This window comes from Morchella sextelata (genome assembly GCF_020137385.1).
Source record: "Morchella sextelata strain SCLS chromosome Unknown scls_7, whole genome shotgun sequence".
Classification (NCBI taxonomy): Eukaryota; Fungi; Ascomycota; class Pezizomycetes; order Pezizales; family Morchellaceae; genus Morchella; species Morchella sextelata.
This window is the reverse complement of record NW_025408622.1, coordinates 767903-782749: the sequence shown is the minus strand read 5'-3', so window position 1 is coordinate 782749 and position 14847 is coordinate 767903. Positions and strand designations below refer to the sequence as shown.

Genomic DNA, 14847 nt, shown 5'->3' with positions numbered 1-14847 from the left:
TCCTGACCTGACTCATCAGAGTCCCCTTTTAAAAATCCTCGTCGAAATCCATCTCAGATTCCGATCCGCGTTCTCGCACAAACGCTTGCCCACTGGTGTACTCCGCTGCAGCCGTAGCGGCCGGCTTTCTAGCACGGTGCCTCATACACTTCCTCAGAGGTTGGGGTTCCGGTGGTTCCATATCGTGGTCGCCATCGTCATCGCGGGTACGCTTTCGGGAGAAAAAGGAGATAGATGCACTACTGTTAGCATCCGAACGACACCATTTCCAAAGATGACCCTTCCGGCCACATCGCACACAGACTCCATCGGTCTTTCGCTGTTCTCGGACCGGCTGTGGAACTCCTTTGGTGGCTTCGTCGTAGTCGTGGTATATTTGCTTCTTCCCCGACTTGTTCTTGCTGGTGCTCTTCTTATCTTGCCCCTTTTCTTTCTCCTCAGTTTGAGCCCTCCCCTTGATCTTAAACCCCTTCTCCCTTTGCCGTGAGTTCCCACCATTATTCGACTCCCTTCCTCTCGACTCCGCTTTCCCCAACATCTTCATCTGCTCTTGATAAGCCTCGTGAGCCTTACCGGCTCGTTCCAATTGTTGGATATACTCAGAGTCGTCCTCTGTTGGGTCGAATCGTGAGTGGCGCTCCCGGATTTCATTTGGTAGCCCTTGGAGCAAGGCGGCGCGGTAGGATGCCCCTTTCATCTGAGCATGCTGGTTCATAATCTCCATCCTCGTCAGGTAGTCCCCAATGTTCGCAGAGTACTTAAACTGCTGCATCTTTATCGCGTTCTCCATAGCCTCCTGAGTGCTTAAGAAGCGTTTCCTGATCACCTGACGGAACCGAGTTCAAGTAGCGTAGTCCGCGGCTGCCGGTCCTAGCATCTTGGTCTCGATATATTCCATAAACCATTCCTTTGCCAACCCACACGTATACGTCCCAGCGAACAGTACCTTGTTCCTATCCGTTCGGAACTTCTTGGGCTTCTGCTCGAAGTAGATCTCGCACTCCATGAGCCAATGTCGCAGGTTATGCTTCCGGGCATTATCGAACTCGAAGGGTATTTTGGCGAGCGAATCTACCATGTCCTCGTCTTCAGGCGGCGCCGAATTCCGGTTCCCGCCTTGGTTCCTTCTCCAATTCTTCCGACCGTGCGACCATTCACTGTTATCGTCGTCATCGTCGTCGGAAGGTTCTGGGTCTCCCCCAACATTTCCTCTTGGTGGGTTTTGGGGAGGTTGATTTCCACCATTCCCGCCGACTGGGGCAGCTCCCACCGGTCTCCTGCCACTATTTCCCTGCACTGGGCCGGCATCCTCCGGTTGCCTGCCTCCATTTCCTCCTACCGGACCAGCGTTTCCTCCTACTGGGCCAGCATTTTCGGGTTTCTTGCCATTGCCCACAGGAACCGTTTGGGGTGCATTGGGGTCCAAGGGAGCGCTCGCCATAGAGGGTGCTACCGACATATGTTGTCGTAGTCGTTCCTCCATCTCGGCTATTCGCTGATTTCTTACGTCATCGGACTGCTTGAATTGCGCCAACAGCTCCCGCTGTTCCCTTTTCTCCTGCTCTCGCTCTTCTCTTGCAACTCTCAGCTGTCGTTCCGCTTTCAACAGTTGGTTCTGGGTAATCCGATGGTTGCGATCCAGAACCTCGTGGTCGGCGGCTCGTGCGGCTTCCTGTACTTGTCGAACATTTTCGACGAGCTCAAAGAGCGATTCGAGATGTTGCTTCTGGGCGATGGCTTCTTGTCGTACTTTCTTATCCAGGATCTGCCCACTCCCCTGCACCTGTTCCTGGAGGTTTTGTAGCTGCTGCCAAACGGCCTGTCCAGCTGTACCAAGATACCTCATTTGTGCCTCATGGGTATCCAAAAACTCCTGCATGGACCTCGTAAACTGGGCTTGAGCAGAGCGGGTTTTTGTTGACCTAGTTTGTGTAGAAGTGTTACGGGCATGCCAAGCATTTACGGGAGCGAGAAAAAGGCTAGTAGATACTCCTATACCCTTTAATACTAATGGCAACACCACTATCAACTCCGGTCCGCACCTACGAGGTACGGTGCGATCAATATGCGACTAAATGCGGAGTTGCGGTTTTCCTAGTTAAAAAACACGTTTTCGACCCCAATAATAACCCCCGGAGCGTCAAACCCCCGGAGGGGAGTGTTTTGGTACCGGTGGATATATGAGGGACAGCTGGAATCAATCGGATCGAAGATCGGACCGCTCGGAGCGAATCGGCGCAAGCTGCCAGCCGACCGAGTACCTATCGGCGGTACCTGTGGGCATGAGAGGACTCTGCTATGTGGGAAAGCGATGTGGGAAAAGGCCTGGGTAGTTAGCTTTGCCGTCCGAGACCTCCGAATAGCCGACGCTGACGATTACCCACCAGACGGCCGATGGAGAAGAAATATCGACAGGGAAACGTGCATTAGAATGGGTAAATAGGTTGAGGGGTTTTCTGCGGGCTTAGGAGTTTGGGTTACGGATTTAGGCGTTAAATGTTCTTGGTTGTTTTTCAGGGTCTCGGGTAGGCCCCGAGTGTATTCTGTATTATTAGTAGACTGGGTCCTCGAGACATAAGCGAGGGATATAAATACTGTGTCATTCACTGACTAGCCAAACCATCATCGGCGAAATCAGAGTCTTAACAATATAAATCGTTGATACGCGAGTTACAACTTTATTTGACTATACTTCTGAAAATACTTTACTCTATCGTGACTTCGAACTCTACCTGAACTATTACGTCGAAGACGGTCGAATCCTATACGCTAACTCTAGTGAATCTTTGCTGATAACGTAGCTCGCGGGGCCCGTATCGGATCAAGGAGAATTATACTCGACGTTGACTGAAGAGACCTTGGAGACTTCTACCTTTGTAGCTGTTAGCCGAACTCTGAGCTCTGCGTAGTGTACTCTTGTGGTCTGGTACGCATCCCTCACATGTACCAAGATCGGCGCAGACGTAAACAGGGTTTTGAGTTTTTCGAAGGCTGCTTGGGGCGTCATAGACCAGACAAAGTTCTTAGCATCACCTCTGAGACAATCGGTAATGGGTTTACAGACCCCGGAGAAATTGTGGATAAATCTTCTGTAGAAGTTGGCAAAGCCCATGAAGATCTGTACTTCCTTAACGCTGCGCGGGGCTTGCCAATTCGTGACAGACATCACCTTATCTATTGCCATGGTGACGCCTGCTGGGGCAAGGATGTATCCAAGAAACTCGATTTCGGTGAGCTCGAAGAACGATTTCTTCGGGTTGGCGACTAGATTGTATTCTTGTAGCCTACTAAGGACTTTACCGACCAACTCTCTGTGCTCCTCTTGAGACTTGCTATATATTAGGATATCATCAAGGTATACTACTACACCTTGATCCAGGAATTCCCTCAGCGCATCATTCATCATATTCTGGAAGATCGCTGGCGCATTTGCCAGCCCAAAAGGCATGACGAGGTACTCAAAATGTCCATACCGCGTACGGAAGGCTGTCTTCCACTCGTCGCCGTCTTTGATCCTGATGAGGTTATAACCTTCCTTCAGGTCAATCTTCGAGAAGATAACCGCGCCTGCCACTCGATCTCGCAGCTCGTCCATAAGCGGTAACGGATACCTGTTCTTGATGGACACACGGTTAAGTCCACGGTAGTCAACGCAAAGTCGCAGACTACCGTCCTTCTTCTTCACAAATAGGATTGGGGCTCCTGCAGGGGATTTGCTCGGCCTAATCTTTCCCAATCGCAACATTTTGTCCAGGTATTCCTGAAGCACCTTCAGTTCAACTTCGGATAGGGAGTAAACGGGTCCCCATGGTGGCTGCTTCCCTGGTTCAAGGTCTATTGTATGGTCGTAGGATCAATGCGGTGGTAACTTATCTGCTTCCGATGGTAGGAAGACTTTAAGGAACCCAGGGAGCCAAGAGGGAAGAGTCTCGCGGAGGTTGACCGATTCATCTTCCAAAAGACAAATACTACCGATGAATTGGGCCTCCGGATTGTCCAGTACACCCTCGTCCATTTCTATTCGAGGTTCCTTGTCAGTGAAGCATCGACTCTTGCAGTTCTCACCATCGTAGGAATGTAACGGGGACTATAGGCGTAGGAACTATGAAGCCAAGGAATACAACTGAGGCGAAGACGTGGACGTAGGAGGTTCGTGGAGTATAGACTATGGACTATGGGGCCGAAGGGTACACCTAAGGCAAGAACGGGGACTGTGGACTATGGACTATGGATGGTTGTACCTGGTCTAGTATACCGGGTAAACCCTATGACGTAGCGCGAACCAAATAGTATTCGTAACTGTAAAGTACAGAAGAAGAAGAAGAAGAAACTTATATTGCTTTGAAGTACAAGACTTATCGCACGCCGACCCAACCGCCTAAACACAAACCGAACAAAAGAACGAAAGGAAAGAAAACAACAAACACAAACAAACGAACAAACGAACAAGAGCAAAAGCAAACACAAATAACACGAACAAGGGTAAAGAAATTCCAGAACGACACTCAACCAGAAACAACCCAGCGACAAGGAGAAATAGCATATCTCAGCGAACTCGGGCGCTGGATCCATCAAAACAAAGTAAAACCAAAGTTAAAAAGGTAAAAGGAAACCACCCTTCCTAATCCCGTCCCTAATCATTTTCTTCCATCCCCTCTTCCAGGTCCGCCTCCGCTTCCGCCGACTCGTACCACTTCGAGAGTTGAGAATTTTTTGCAAATTGTAAGATAAGGTCCGTTTTCAAGTTTGTAAACATCCAGTTTTCCCAGGTCATCGCTCCGGGGATCTTTTCTATCAGGGGGGCGCGGATTCGAGCCCACGCTGGGCATTCCATAAGTATATGTTTCGCTGAGTTTTCCATACCGCACTGGCATGGTTCGGGGTCTGTATGTACCGCGTGTTTATCGATTCGGGTAGTTTGGCACCGGATTCGAAAGACTTTTTTCGCTTCCATTAGGGTGAGTTTCGCAATCTTGGAAGGGGGGCGGAAATCCCCGCGGTGATGGTAGTCCGGTATTGGTTGTATATTCCATTCTTCCAACAGGTGGTCGCGTATGTGAGGGATGCGTACCAGACCACAAGAGTACACTACGCAGAGCTCAGAGTTCGGCTAACAGCTACAAAGGTAGAAGTCTCCAAGGTCTCCTCAGTCAACGTCGAGTATAATTCTCCTTGATCCGATACGGGCCCTGCGAGTTACGTTATCAACCAAGATTCACTAGAGTTTAGCGTGTGATGTTCGACCGTCTTCGACGTAATAGTTCAGGTAGAGTTCGAAGTCACCGTAGAGTAAAGTATTTCAGAAAGTATAGTCAAATAAAGTTGTAGCTCGCGTATCAACGATTTATATTGTTAAGACTCTGATTTCGCCGATGATGGTTTGGCTACTCAGTGAATGACACAGTATTTATATCCCTCGCTTATGTCTCGAGGACCCAGTCTACTAATAATACAGAATACACTCGGGGCATGCCCGAGACCCTGAAAAACAACCAAGAACATTTAACTCCTAAGTCCGTAACCCAAACTCCTAAATCCGCTGAAACCCCTCAACCTATTTATCCACTCTAATGCACGTTTCCCTGTCGATGTTTCTTCTCCATCGGCCGTCTTGGTGGATAATCGTCAGCATCGGCTATTCGGAGGTCTCGGCCGGCAAGGCTACCTACTCAGGCCTCTTCCCACATCGCTTTCCCACATAGCAGAGTCCTCTCATGCCCACAGGTACCGCCGATAGGTACTTGGTCGGCTGGCAGCTTGCGCCGATTCGCTCCGAGCGGTCCGATCTTCGATCCGATTGATTCCAGCTGTCCCTCATATATCCACCGGTACCAAAACACTCCCCTCCGGCGGTTTGACGCTCCGGGGGTTATTATTGGGGTCGAAAACGTGTTTTTTATGACTCTGGGTTTTTTGGTCGTAATTTGGTCGCACCACACTCCGCGAGTGTGGTCAAGAGTTGATATTAGCGTACAGAGGGTATTGGGGTATCTACTAGCCTTTCTCTCACTCCCGTAAATACTTGGCATGCCCGTAACAGCTTACCCCCCTTCCAGGGTGTCACGTCTCGGGACATCTTCTGACAGACTATGGTTCCAGTAAACCTGCTCCACATATCACCCGCGGTGTCTGTGGAGGGGAAGGACTTAGCCCCGTAGGGTACCTCTATAGTCTCAGGCGTTGGTCCTTCACGGCCTTGGGGTTCCTTCGATGGAAGTCGCGGACAAGGTCAAGTACTTCCTCATCCATAGCGTCCATGACTTGATACGTACAGTCACTCATCGAATAGCCCCGCCATTTCACCAGGTATTCCACTAATCCTCTTCTACTTTTCCGGCTCCCCACGATACTTTCCACTTCGTACAGCACCTCTCCTTCCTTATCAACCTCTTCGGGAGTTGGGGGACGTTGTTCTCGGCCTGGGATACTGCTCTGTCGATACCGTTCCAAGAGTTCAATATGGAACACATTATGGATTTTGACTTGTGGCGGCAGTTCCAGTTCGCAGGCTCGTTTCCCGGCTAGTCGGATGATTTTAAACGGGCCGAGTTTCTTGTGATCGAGTTTCTTGGTGGAGCGACGTGTCTTGATATTGGTCGCATTGAGCATAACCATGTCTCCCACCTTGAAGTTAGGCGGTTCGTCCCTTTTTCGATCATAGTATTTCCCCATCTTCTCCCTGGTATCTGTTAAGCGAGCGAGAGCAGAATCATGAACTCCCCGGATAAAGTGAGCGTACAGGTCACTGGTTGGGTTGACCACTTCGGCTTCCGTCGGCCAGTTGGTTCTTGGGTTGTAACCGTAATTGGTATAGAACGGAGATTGACCCGTGGCGGTGGTAACCGAGTTGTTGTAAGCATACTCCGCCAAAGGGAGTAGCTCTGCCCAATCATCTTGCTCGTAGTTGCAGAACGCTCGTAAGTAATGTTCGAGGGTTTGGTTGACCCGCTCTGTTTGCCCATCGGTCTGAGGGTGGAAAGCCGTACTCATTCTTATCCTCACGTCCAATAATTCCATAAGGGATGCCCAAAAACTCGAAGTAAACTTGGCGTCCCTGTCGGAAACTATATCAAGAGGCAGCCCATGGAGTCGCCAGATTTGACCGAGGAATATCTTCGCTAAATCCTGCGCGGTCGTTTCTGCTACTAGGGGGATGAAGTGCGACATCTTCGAGAATCTATCGACTACTACCCAGATTTGGTTATATCCCTTTGATTCCGGTAACTGTACGACGAAGTCCATTGATATCGATTGCCAGACGGAGTGTGGTGTGGACAGTGGAAGAAGCGCACCGTATTTCTTATGGCGGCTGGGTTTGTTGCGCTGGCACTCGTCACATGACCGAACGTAATCATCAATCCACTCGTTCATTTTTGGCCAATAGAAGTTGCGCGTAATAAGTTCCAAAGTTTTATCTTGTCCAAAGTGTCCTGCCACCTTCGAATCGTGTTCTGATTGTGCAATTCGGATCTTAATACGGTCGTCTGCCGGAATGTAGAGTCGGTTCTTATAGAAGAGTAGCCCGTCTTTCTCAACGATATCCTTCAGTTCCCCCAGCTTCTCCCCTTGCTCAACTCTCTCTTTCAGTCCTACCCATGTCGGGTCTCCCGATGCCGCCTGCCTGACATGATCCAGAAAGTTCTTAGACCAGTCAATCACCCCCTTGGAGGCAAGCGACACCGCTGATACCACAAACTCTTCCTCCACCAACTGTCCGGGCTTAAAGAACCTGTCTATCGGCTGTTTCCCAAGCGTGCCTCCCCCTTCAGGACGGTACTCCGGCCGTCGCGATAGTGCATCTGCCTTCCCATTTTTGGTTCCTGGGCGGTAAATAATCTTAAAGTCAAATTCCGCCAAAGATTCAGCCCACCTTGCCTGTCGTCGGTTAAGAACCTTGGTTGTTGAAAAATATTCCAAGTTCTTGTGATCCGTATATACGAGAACCGTTCGGCTAGGTCCTTCGAGGTAGTGACGCCATTGCTTGAAGGCTGACACAATTCCCAACATCTCCTTATCCCAGACGTCGTAGTTGAGTTCCGCTGGGTTAAGTTTTCGAGAGTAGAAGGCAACAGGGTGAGTCTTTCCGTCAATAACCTGGGATAGAATTGCGGCGATAGCAAAATCACTTGCGTCCGTTTCCACGATAGTCTGGCGATCTGGAGAGAAGTGTACCAAGATCGGCGCAGACGTAAACAGGGTTTTGAGTTTTTCGAAGGCTGCTTGGGCCGTCATGGACCAGACAAAGTTCTTAGCATCACCCCTGAGACAATCGGTAATGGGTTTACAGACCCCGGAGAAATTGTGGATAAACCTTCTGTAGAAGTTGGCAAAGCCCATGAAGATCTGTACTTCCTTAACGCTGCGCGGGGCTTGCCAATTCGTAACAGACATGACCTTATCCAGTGCCATGGTGACGCCTGCTGGGGCAAGGATATATCCGAGGAACTCGATTTCGGTGAGCTCGAAGAACGATTTCTTCGGGTTGGCGACTAGGTTGTATTCTTGTAGCCTGCTAAGTACTTTGCCGACCAGCTCCCTGTGTTCCTCTCTAGACTTGCTATATATTAGGATATCATCAAGGTATACTACTACACCTTGATCCAAAAATTCCCTCAGCGCATCATTCATCATATTCTGGAAGGTCGCCGGCGCATTTGCCAGCCCAAAAGGCATGACGAGGTACTCAAAATGCCCGTACCGCGTACGAAAGGCTGTCTTCCACTCGTCGCCGTCTTTGATCCTGATGAGGTTGTAACCTTCCTTCAGGTCAATCTTCGAGAAGATAACCGCGCCTGCCACTCGATCTCGCAGCTCGTCCATAAGCGGTAACGGATACCTGTTCTTGATGGACACACGGTTAAGTCCACGGTAGTCAACGCAAAGTCGCAGACTACCGTCCTTCTTCTTCACAAATAGGATTGGGGCTCCTGCCGGGGATTTGCTTGGCCTAATCTTTCCCAATCGCAACATTTTATCTAGGTATTCTCGAAGCACCTTCAGTTCGACTTCGGATAGGGAGTAGACGGGTCCCCATGGTGGCTGCTTTTCTGGCTCGAGATCTATCGCGTGGTCATAAGATCGATGCGGTGGTAATTTGTCTGCTTCCGATGGTAGGAAGACTTTAAGGAACCCATGGAGCCATGAGGGAAGAGTTTCGCGGAGGTTAACCGATTCATCTTCCAGAAGACAAATACTACCGATGAATTGGGCCTCCGGATCGTCTAATACACCCTCGTCCATTTCTATTTGAGGTTCCTTGTCAGTGAAGCATCGACTCTTGCAGTTCTCACCATCGTAGGAAACTTCCCCATTTGCCCCTATAACCGGCTTGTGCTCTTTCAACCACCAGTTCGGTAATATTGCATCGATGCCAACCGGGAGAGGGGCGATCTCGAATGACAACTGTGTTTGATGCCCCCTTGACATTATAATTAATGGTTGTGTAAAGGCGTGTCCCGTGCCCTTCATAACTTCTCCCGTAAATCCAAATACCCGGGCCGGGACGTCTCGTTTCACCTTCGGGACCTCAAAACTATCAACAAAAACAGCAGACAAAACAGGACCAGTTGCACCAGTATCCAACAACACCTTACAAGGTAAACATTTTTCCGCAAAACAAAGGAACTGATTAACGATAGGTCGAGGACCATGAATAGGTTCCTCCAAAATTTTCTGTTTTTTCTCCGGTTGGGACGCTCTCCCTTCCTGCCTTTTTCTTTTCATATTTTTTTTGTTGTTTTCCGTCAGTGATAACATAGCAATCTGGGGATACTCCTGACCTGACTCATCAGAGTCCCCTTTTAAAAATCCTCATCGAAATCCATCTCAGATTCCGATCCGCGTTCTCGCACAAACGCTTGCCCACTGGTGTACTCCGCAGCAGCCGTCGCAGCCGGCTTCTTAGCACGGTGCCTCATTCGCTTCCTCTGAGGTTGGGGTTCCGGTGGTTCCATATCGTGGTCGCCATCGTCATCGCGGGTACGCTTTCGGGAGAAAGAGGAGATAGATGCACTGCTGTTAGCATCTGAACGACACCACTTCCAAAGATGACCCTTTCGGCCACACCGCACACAGGCTCCATCGGTCTTTCGCTGTTCTCGGACCGGCTGTGGAACTCCTTTGGTGGCTTCGTCGTAGTCGTGGTATATTGGCTTGTTCCCCGACTTGCTCTTGCCGGTGCTCTTCTTATCTTGCCCTTTTTCTTTCTCCTCAGTCTGAGCCCTCCCCTTGATCTTAAACCCCTTCTCCTTTTGCCGCGAGTTCCCACCATTATTCGCCTCCCTTCCTCTCGACTCCGCTTTCCCCAACATCTTCATCTGCTCTTGATAGGCCTCATGAGCCTTACCGGCTCGTTCCAACTGTTGGATGTATTCGGAGTCGTCCTCAGTTGGATCGAAGCGTGAGTGGCGCTCCCGGATTTCATTTGGTAGTCCTTGGAGCAGGGCGGCACGATAGGATGCTCCTTTCATCTGAGCATGCTGGTTCATAATCTCCATTCTTGTCAGGTAGTCTCCGATGTTAGCAGAGTACTTAAACTGCTGCATCTTCATCGCGTTTTCCATAGCCTCTTGAGTACTTAAGAAGCGTTTCCTAATCTCCTGCCGGAACCGGGTCCAAGTAGCGTAGTCTGCAGCTGCTGGACCTAGCATCTTGGTCTCGATATACTCCATAAACCATTCCTTCGCCAACCCACACGTATATGTTCCAGCGAACAGTACCTTGTTCCTGTCCGTTCGGAACTTCTTGGGCTTCTGCTCAAAGTAGATCTCGCATTCCATGAGCCAATGCCGCAGGTTATGCTTCCTGGCATTATCGAACTCGAAGGGTATTTTGGCAAGCGAATCTACCATATCGTCGTCTCCAGGCGGCGCCGAATTCCGGTTCCCGCCTCGGTTCCTTCTCCAATTCTTCCGACCGTGCGACCATTCACTGTTATCGTCGTCATCGTCGTCGGAAGGTTCTGGGTCTCCCCCAAGGTTTCTTCTTGGTGGGTTTTGAGGAGGTTGATTTCCTCCATTTCCGCCGACTGGGGCAGCTCCTACCGGTCTCCTGCCACTATTTCCCTGCACTGGGCCGGCGTCCTCCGGTTGTCTACCTCCATTTCTTCCTACTGGGCCAGCTCCTTCTGGTTGCTTGCCATTCCCTGAGGTTTGGGGGCCAGCATTTTCGGGGTTCTTGCCATTGCCAACAGAAACCGCTTGGGGTGCATTAGGATCTAAGGGAGCACTAGCCACGGAGGGTACTACCGACAAACGTTGTCGTATTCGTTCCTCCATCTCGGCTATCCGTTGGTTTCTTGCTTCATCAGATTGCTTAATTTGTACCAACAGCTCTCGTTGTTCCCTTTTCTCCTGTTCTCGCTCTTCCCTCATCATCCTCAACTGTCGCTCCGCCTCCTGTAACTGGTTCTGGGTATTCAGATGATTACGATCCAGAACCTCATGGTCGGCGGCTCGTGCGGCTTCTTGTATTCGTTGAACATTTGCGACGAGCTCGAAGAGCGATTCGAGATGTTGCTTTGTTGCAATGGCTTCTGATCGTACCTTTTTATCCAGGGTCTGCCCGCCCCCTTGCACTTTTTCCTGAAGGTTTTGTAGCTCCTGCCACATTGCCTGTCCTGCTGTACCCAGATACCTCATTTGTGCCGCATGGGTATCCAAAAACTCCTGCATATACCTCGTAAACTGGGCTTGAGTAGAGCGTTTACTCGATTGCCTAGTGTGTGTAGAGGGTCCTCCCTGGAGTAGGGGATCTGGGCTAGCAGCCCTTGATATTACCATAGAATCTTCCCCCCCGGCCTCCTCGGTTGCAGCCGAGGTATCTATGAAATAATTATCCCTTCGGGCAGTCATTGTAATAGGGGATAATGATGATAGTTCTTCCTTTCGAGGTGACTTCGTTACTCCAAGTGAACTTGTGAGTAACAATATACTGTGAGGGATGCGTACCAGACCACAAGAGTACACTACGCAGAGCTCAGAGTTCGGCTAACAGCTACAAAGGTAGAAGTCTCCAAGGTCTCCTCAGTCAACGTCGAGTATAATTCTCCTTGATCCGATACGGGCCCTGCGAGTTACGTTATCAACCAAGATTCACTAGAGTTTAGCGTGTGATGTTCGACCGTCTTCGACGTAATAGTTCAGGTAGAGTTCGAAGTCACCGTAGAGTAAAGTATTTCAGAAAGTATAGTCAAATAAAGTTGTAGCTCGCGTATCAACGATTTATATTGTTAAGACTCTGATTTCGCCGATGATGGTTTGGCTACTCAGTGAATGACACAGTATTTATATCCCTCGCTTATGTCTCGAGGACCCAGTCTACTAATAATACAGAATACACTCGGGGCATGCCCGAGACCCTGAAAAACAACCAAGAACATTTAACTCCTAAGTCCGTAACCCAAACTCCTAAATCCGCTGAAACCCCTCAACCTATTTATCCACTCTAATGCACGTTTCCCTGTCGATGTTTCTTCTCCATCGGCCGTCTTGGTGGATAATCGTCAGCATCGGCTATTCGGAGGTCTCGGCCGGCAAGGCTACCTACTCAGGCCTCTTCCCACATCGCTTTCCCACATAGCAGAGTCCTCTCATGCCCACAGGTACCGCCGATAGGTACTTGGTCGGCTGGCAGCTTGCGCCGATTCGCTCCGAGCGGTCCGATCTTCGATCCGATTGATTCCAGCTGTCCCTCATATATCCACCGGTACCAAAACACTCCCCTCCGGCGGTTTGACGCTCCGGGGGTTATTATTGGGGTCGAAAACGTGTTTTTTATGACTCTGGGTTTTTTGGTCGTAATTTGGTCGCACCACACTCCGCGAGTGTGGTCAAGAGTTGATATTAGCGTACAGAGGGTATTGGGGTATCTACTAGCCTTTCTCTCACTCCCGTAAATACTTGGCATGCCCGTAACAGCGTAGTAGTTTGTTTTGATTCCAATTGTCTCTCGCATTTCCGGGGGTTTGGTATGGGAGTAGGAGGGAGGCGATTCGGTGTAGACCTGTCCCTTTGATGTTTGCTTCTCTGTATGGGAGGAGCTCGATCAGGGATTCATTGTTGGGGTGGGTTGCCTCGGTGCAGAGTATTCTGGTTCCGTACTTTCTTGAGCGATATGTTAGGAGGTGTTCTAGGGGGGGTAGTCCTGCTTCTCGAAGGAGTTTAGCTCTCTTGGTCCATCGAGGTAGGCCCGTGATGATCCGGGCAGCTTCGTTGTATAGTGGTTCGAGCGATCTAATAACATGGTCTGCGCCAGTCCACCAAGCCTCAGATCCGTAGAGCAGGCTTGGAAGGAAGCCTTGTGTTATTAGGTGGTGAACTGTCTTGACTGTTATCCCTGGCAGGCGGGCGGTGTTTCGGATTTGGTGGAGGGCTTTTAGGCCTTTTGCGATTGCTGCTTCGATGTGGGGCCGGAAGGAGAGGGTCGGATCTATCTAGACTCCTACATATTTCAGCCTCTCCTTGGGGTATATATTGGTGTTGTTAACTTTGACTGGAAGTCGTGGTTGTTGTGTGGATGATGTGGTGGGCCGGAAGAAGATCAGATCGGATTTATCCGGGTCGTATTTAATTTGGAGTGGCTCAGCTTTAATTAGTCTTTCTCTCATTCGTTCCTCCATTCTCTTGATTGTAAAGCCTGGTGTTTTGGATATTTGCACCAGCGCATCGTCATCAATGTAAGTTGTGTCCATCTCTTTTGGGCTGCTAGTTGGGTCCAGAATTACTCCGGCATAGATCATGAATAGTACCGGAGACATGGGGCTACCTTGCGGCACTCCAGAATCATAGGGCTGTGGTTCCTCTAGCTCGTGATTGAATTGGAACTGTAGTTTTCTGCCGGTGTTGAATTCCTTGCACCATTCTGTCAGATAGGTGGGGAATTTTTGTTGGTGCATGATTTCCGCGAGGAGTAGGTGATCGACACAATTGAATGCTCCTTGGATGTCGTTGGTTAGGATCGCTGGTCTATCTCGCCAGGCGATTCCAGTGCTGTTTTTCAGTAGTAGGTTTTGTTGTATTGGTGTCAAGGTGTAACGGAGCCATTTCAACTGTCTGGTGTATGAGTACACACAGGGCCCGGTTACATGCTGAGAGTTATTGTTAGAAGCCAGTTGCACGGTGATATGCAAGTACCGGCAGTGTGGTTAGCTACCAGCTGTCAGAGTAACTACATTCCGGGCGCTAGGAAGAGGACCTATTCATGGGAGCAATGACTGACGAGTCTATGCCTCGCCAGTGACTAGAAGACCGGCCAGAGTGAAGCTCTGATTGCCCGGTGATCCTCTAGATCCTCTGAGCATTGTAAGTCCGCCGAAGGGCAGGGACTATGCTAGGGAAGTCTACAATAAGCGAAAGCTCTACAGCAATGATTAAGCTTACACCTGAGCGGCAGCTCATTCATGCAGGTCCTCGGTTGTGTGGCAACCAAGGCTGCAGGTGTTACAAAGGCTTTGACTAAAGGTGGTTGCCTTGGGTATCGGAAACACCTGCTGACGCTTAGAGGAAAGCGGGGTAGTGGTGGTATTGTTTCCGGTACTGAGGGAAGGCCCACCGGAACTTAGTAAGGAGTTAGGAGCAGAGAATAGAAGCCTTCGGAGTATAAGTACTCAGGTTCATTCCCGCCCTTCAGTCCTGTTTTCTCCAGTCTTCATCAGAAAGAAAAACCAAGTTCTTATCGGTAGCAGAGCCCTTAAAGATTATTGAGTTCTAGCGATAGAATCTTTGAATAATCTGCAACCTGATTGTCTATCTTGCACGGCCGTCTCTATTCTATACAAATCTATTTCTCTTAGAAAGGACCCCCGTTACAGATAATCTTTAAGGCTCAAGTCACCTTCAGATTATTCTT

At 49.7% G+C, this 14847-nt stretch overlaps 6 protein-coding genes across 6 annotated transcripts; all 6 read right to left on the bottom strand.

Annotated features, from left to right (window-relative positions):
* Positions 1-28: 28 nt before the first annotated feature.
* Positions 29-790, bottom strand: H6S33_011896 (uncharacterized protein; the record flags this gene model as incomplete). Its single annotated transcript, XM_044843248.1, has 1 exon — positions 29-790. One exon carries the CDS (start codon positions 788-790, stop codon positions 29-31), a length of 762 nt encoding a protein of 253 aa, XP_044695564.1.
* Positions 791-841: 51 nt separating this feature from the next.
* H6S33_011895 (uncharacterized protein) lies at positions 842-1879 on the bottom strand (the record flags this gene model as incomplete). Its single annotated transcript, XM_044843247.1, has 1 exon — positions 842-1879. One exon carries the CDS (start codon positions 1877-1879, stop codon positions 842-844), a length of 1038 nt encoding a protein of 345 aa, XP_044695563.1.
* A 2754-nt stretch (positions 1880-4633) lies between these two features.
* H6S33_011894 (uncharacterized protein) lies at positions 4634-4954 on the bottom strand (the record flags this gene model as incomplete). Its single annotated transcript, XM_044843246.1, has 1 exon — positions 4634-4954. One exon carries the CDS (start codon positions 4952-4954, stop codon positions 4634-4636), a length of 321 nt encoding a protein of 106 aa, XP_044695562.1.
* A 1211-nt stretch (positions 4955-6165) lies between these two features.
* H6S33_011893 (uncharacterized protein) lies at positions 6166-9723 on the bottom strand (the record flags this gene model as incomplete). The annotated part of the gene is made up of 1 exon (XM_044843245.1): positions 6166-9723. The coding sequence occupies one exon, from the start codon at positions 9721-9723 to the stop codon at positions 6166-6168; it is 3558 nt and encodes a 1185-aa protein (XP_044695561.1).
* A 77-nt stretch (positions 9724-9800) lies between these two features.
* Positions 9801-11852, bottom strand: H6S33_011892 (uncharacterized protein; the record flags this gene model as incomplete). The annotated part of the gene is made up of 1 exon (XM_044843244.1): positions 9801-11852. One exon carries the CDS (start codon positions 11850-11852, stop codon positions 9801-9803), a length of 2052 nt encoding a protein of 683 aa, XP_044695560.1.
* A 1031-nt stretch (positions 11853-12883) lies between these two features.
* On the bottom strand, positions 12884-14396 carry H6S33_011891 (uncharacterized protein; the record flags this gene model as incomplete). The annotated part of the gene is made up of 3 exons (XM_044843243.1): positions 12884-13432; positions 13487-14047; positions 14379-14396. The coding sequence occupies 3 exons, from the start codon at positions 14394-14396 to the stop codon at positions 12884-12886; spliced, it is 1128 nt and encodes a 375-aa protein (XP_044695559.1).
* Between the last annotated feature and the right edge of the window lie 451 nt (positions 14397-14847).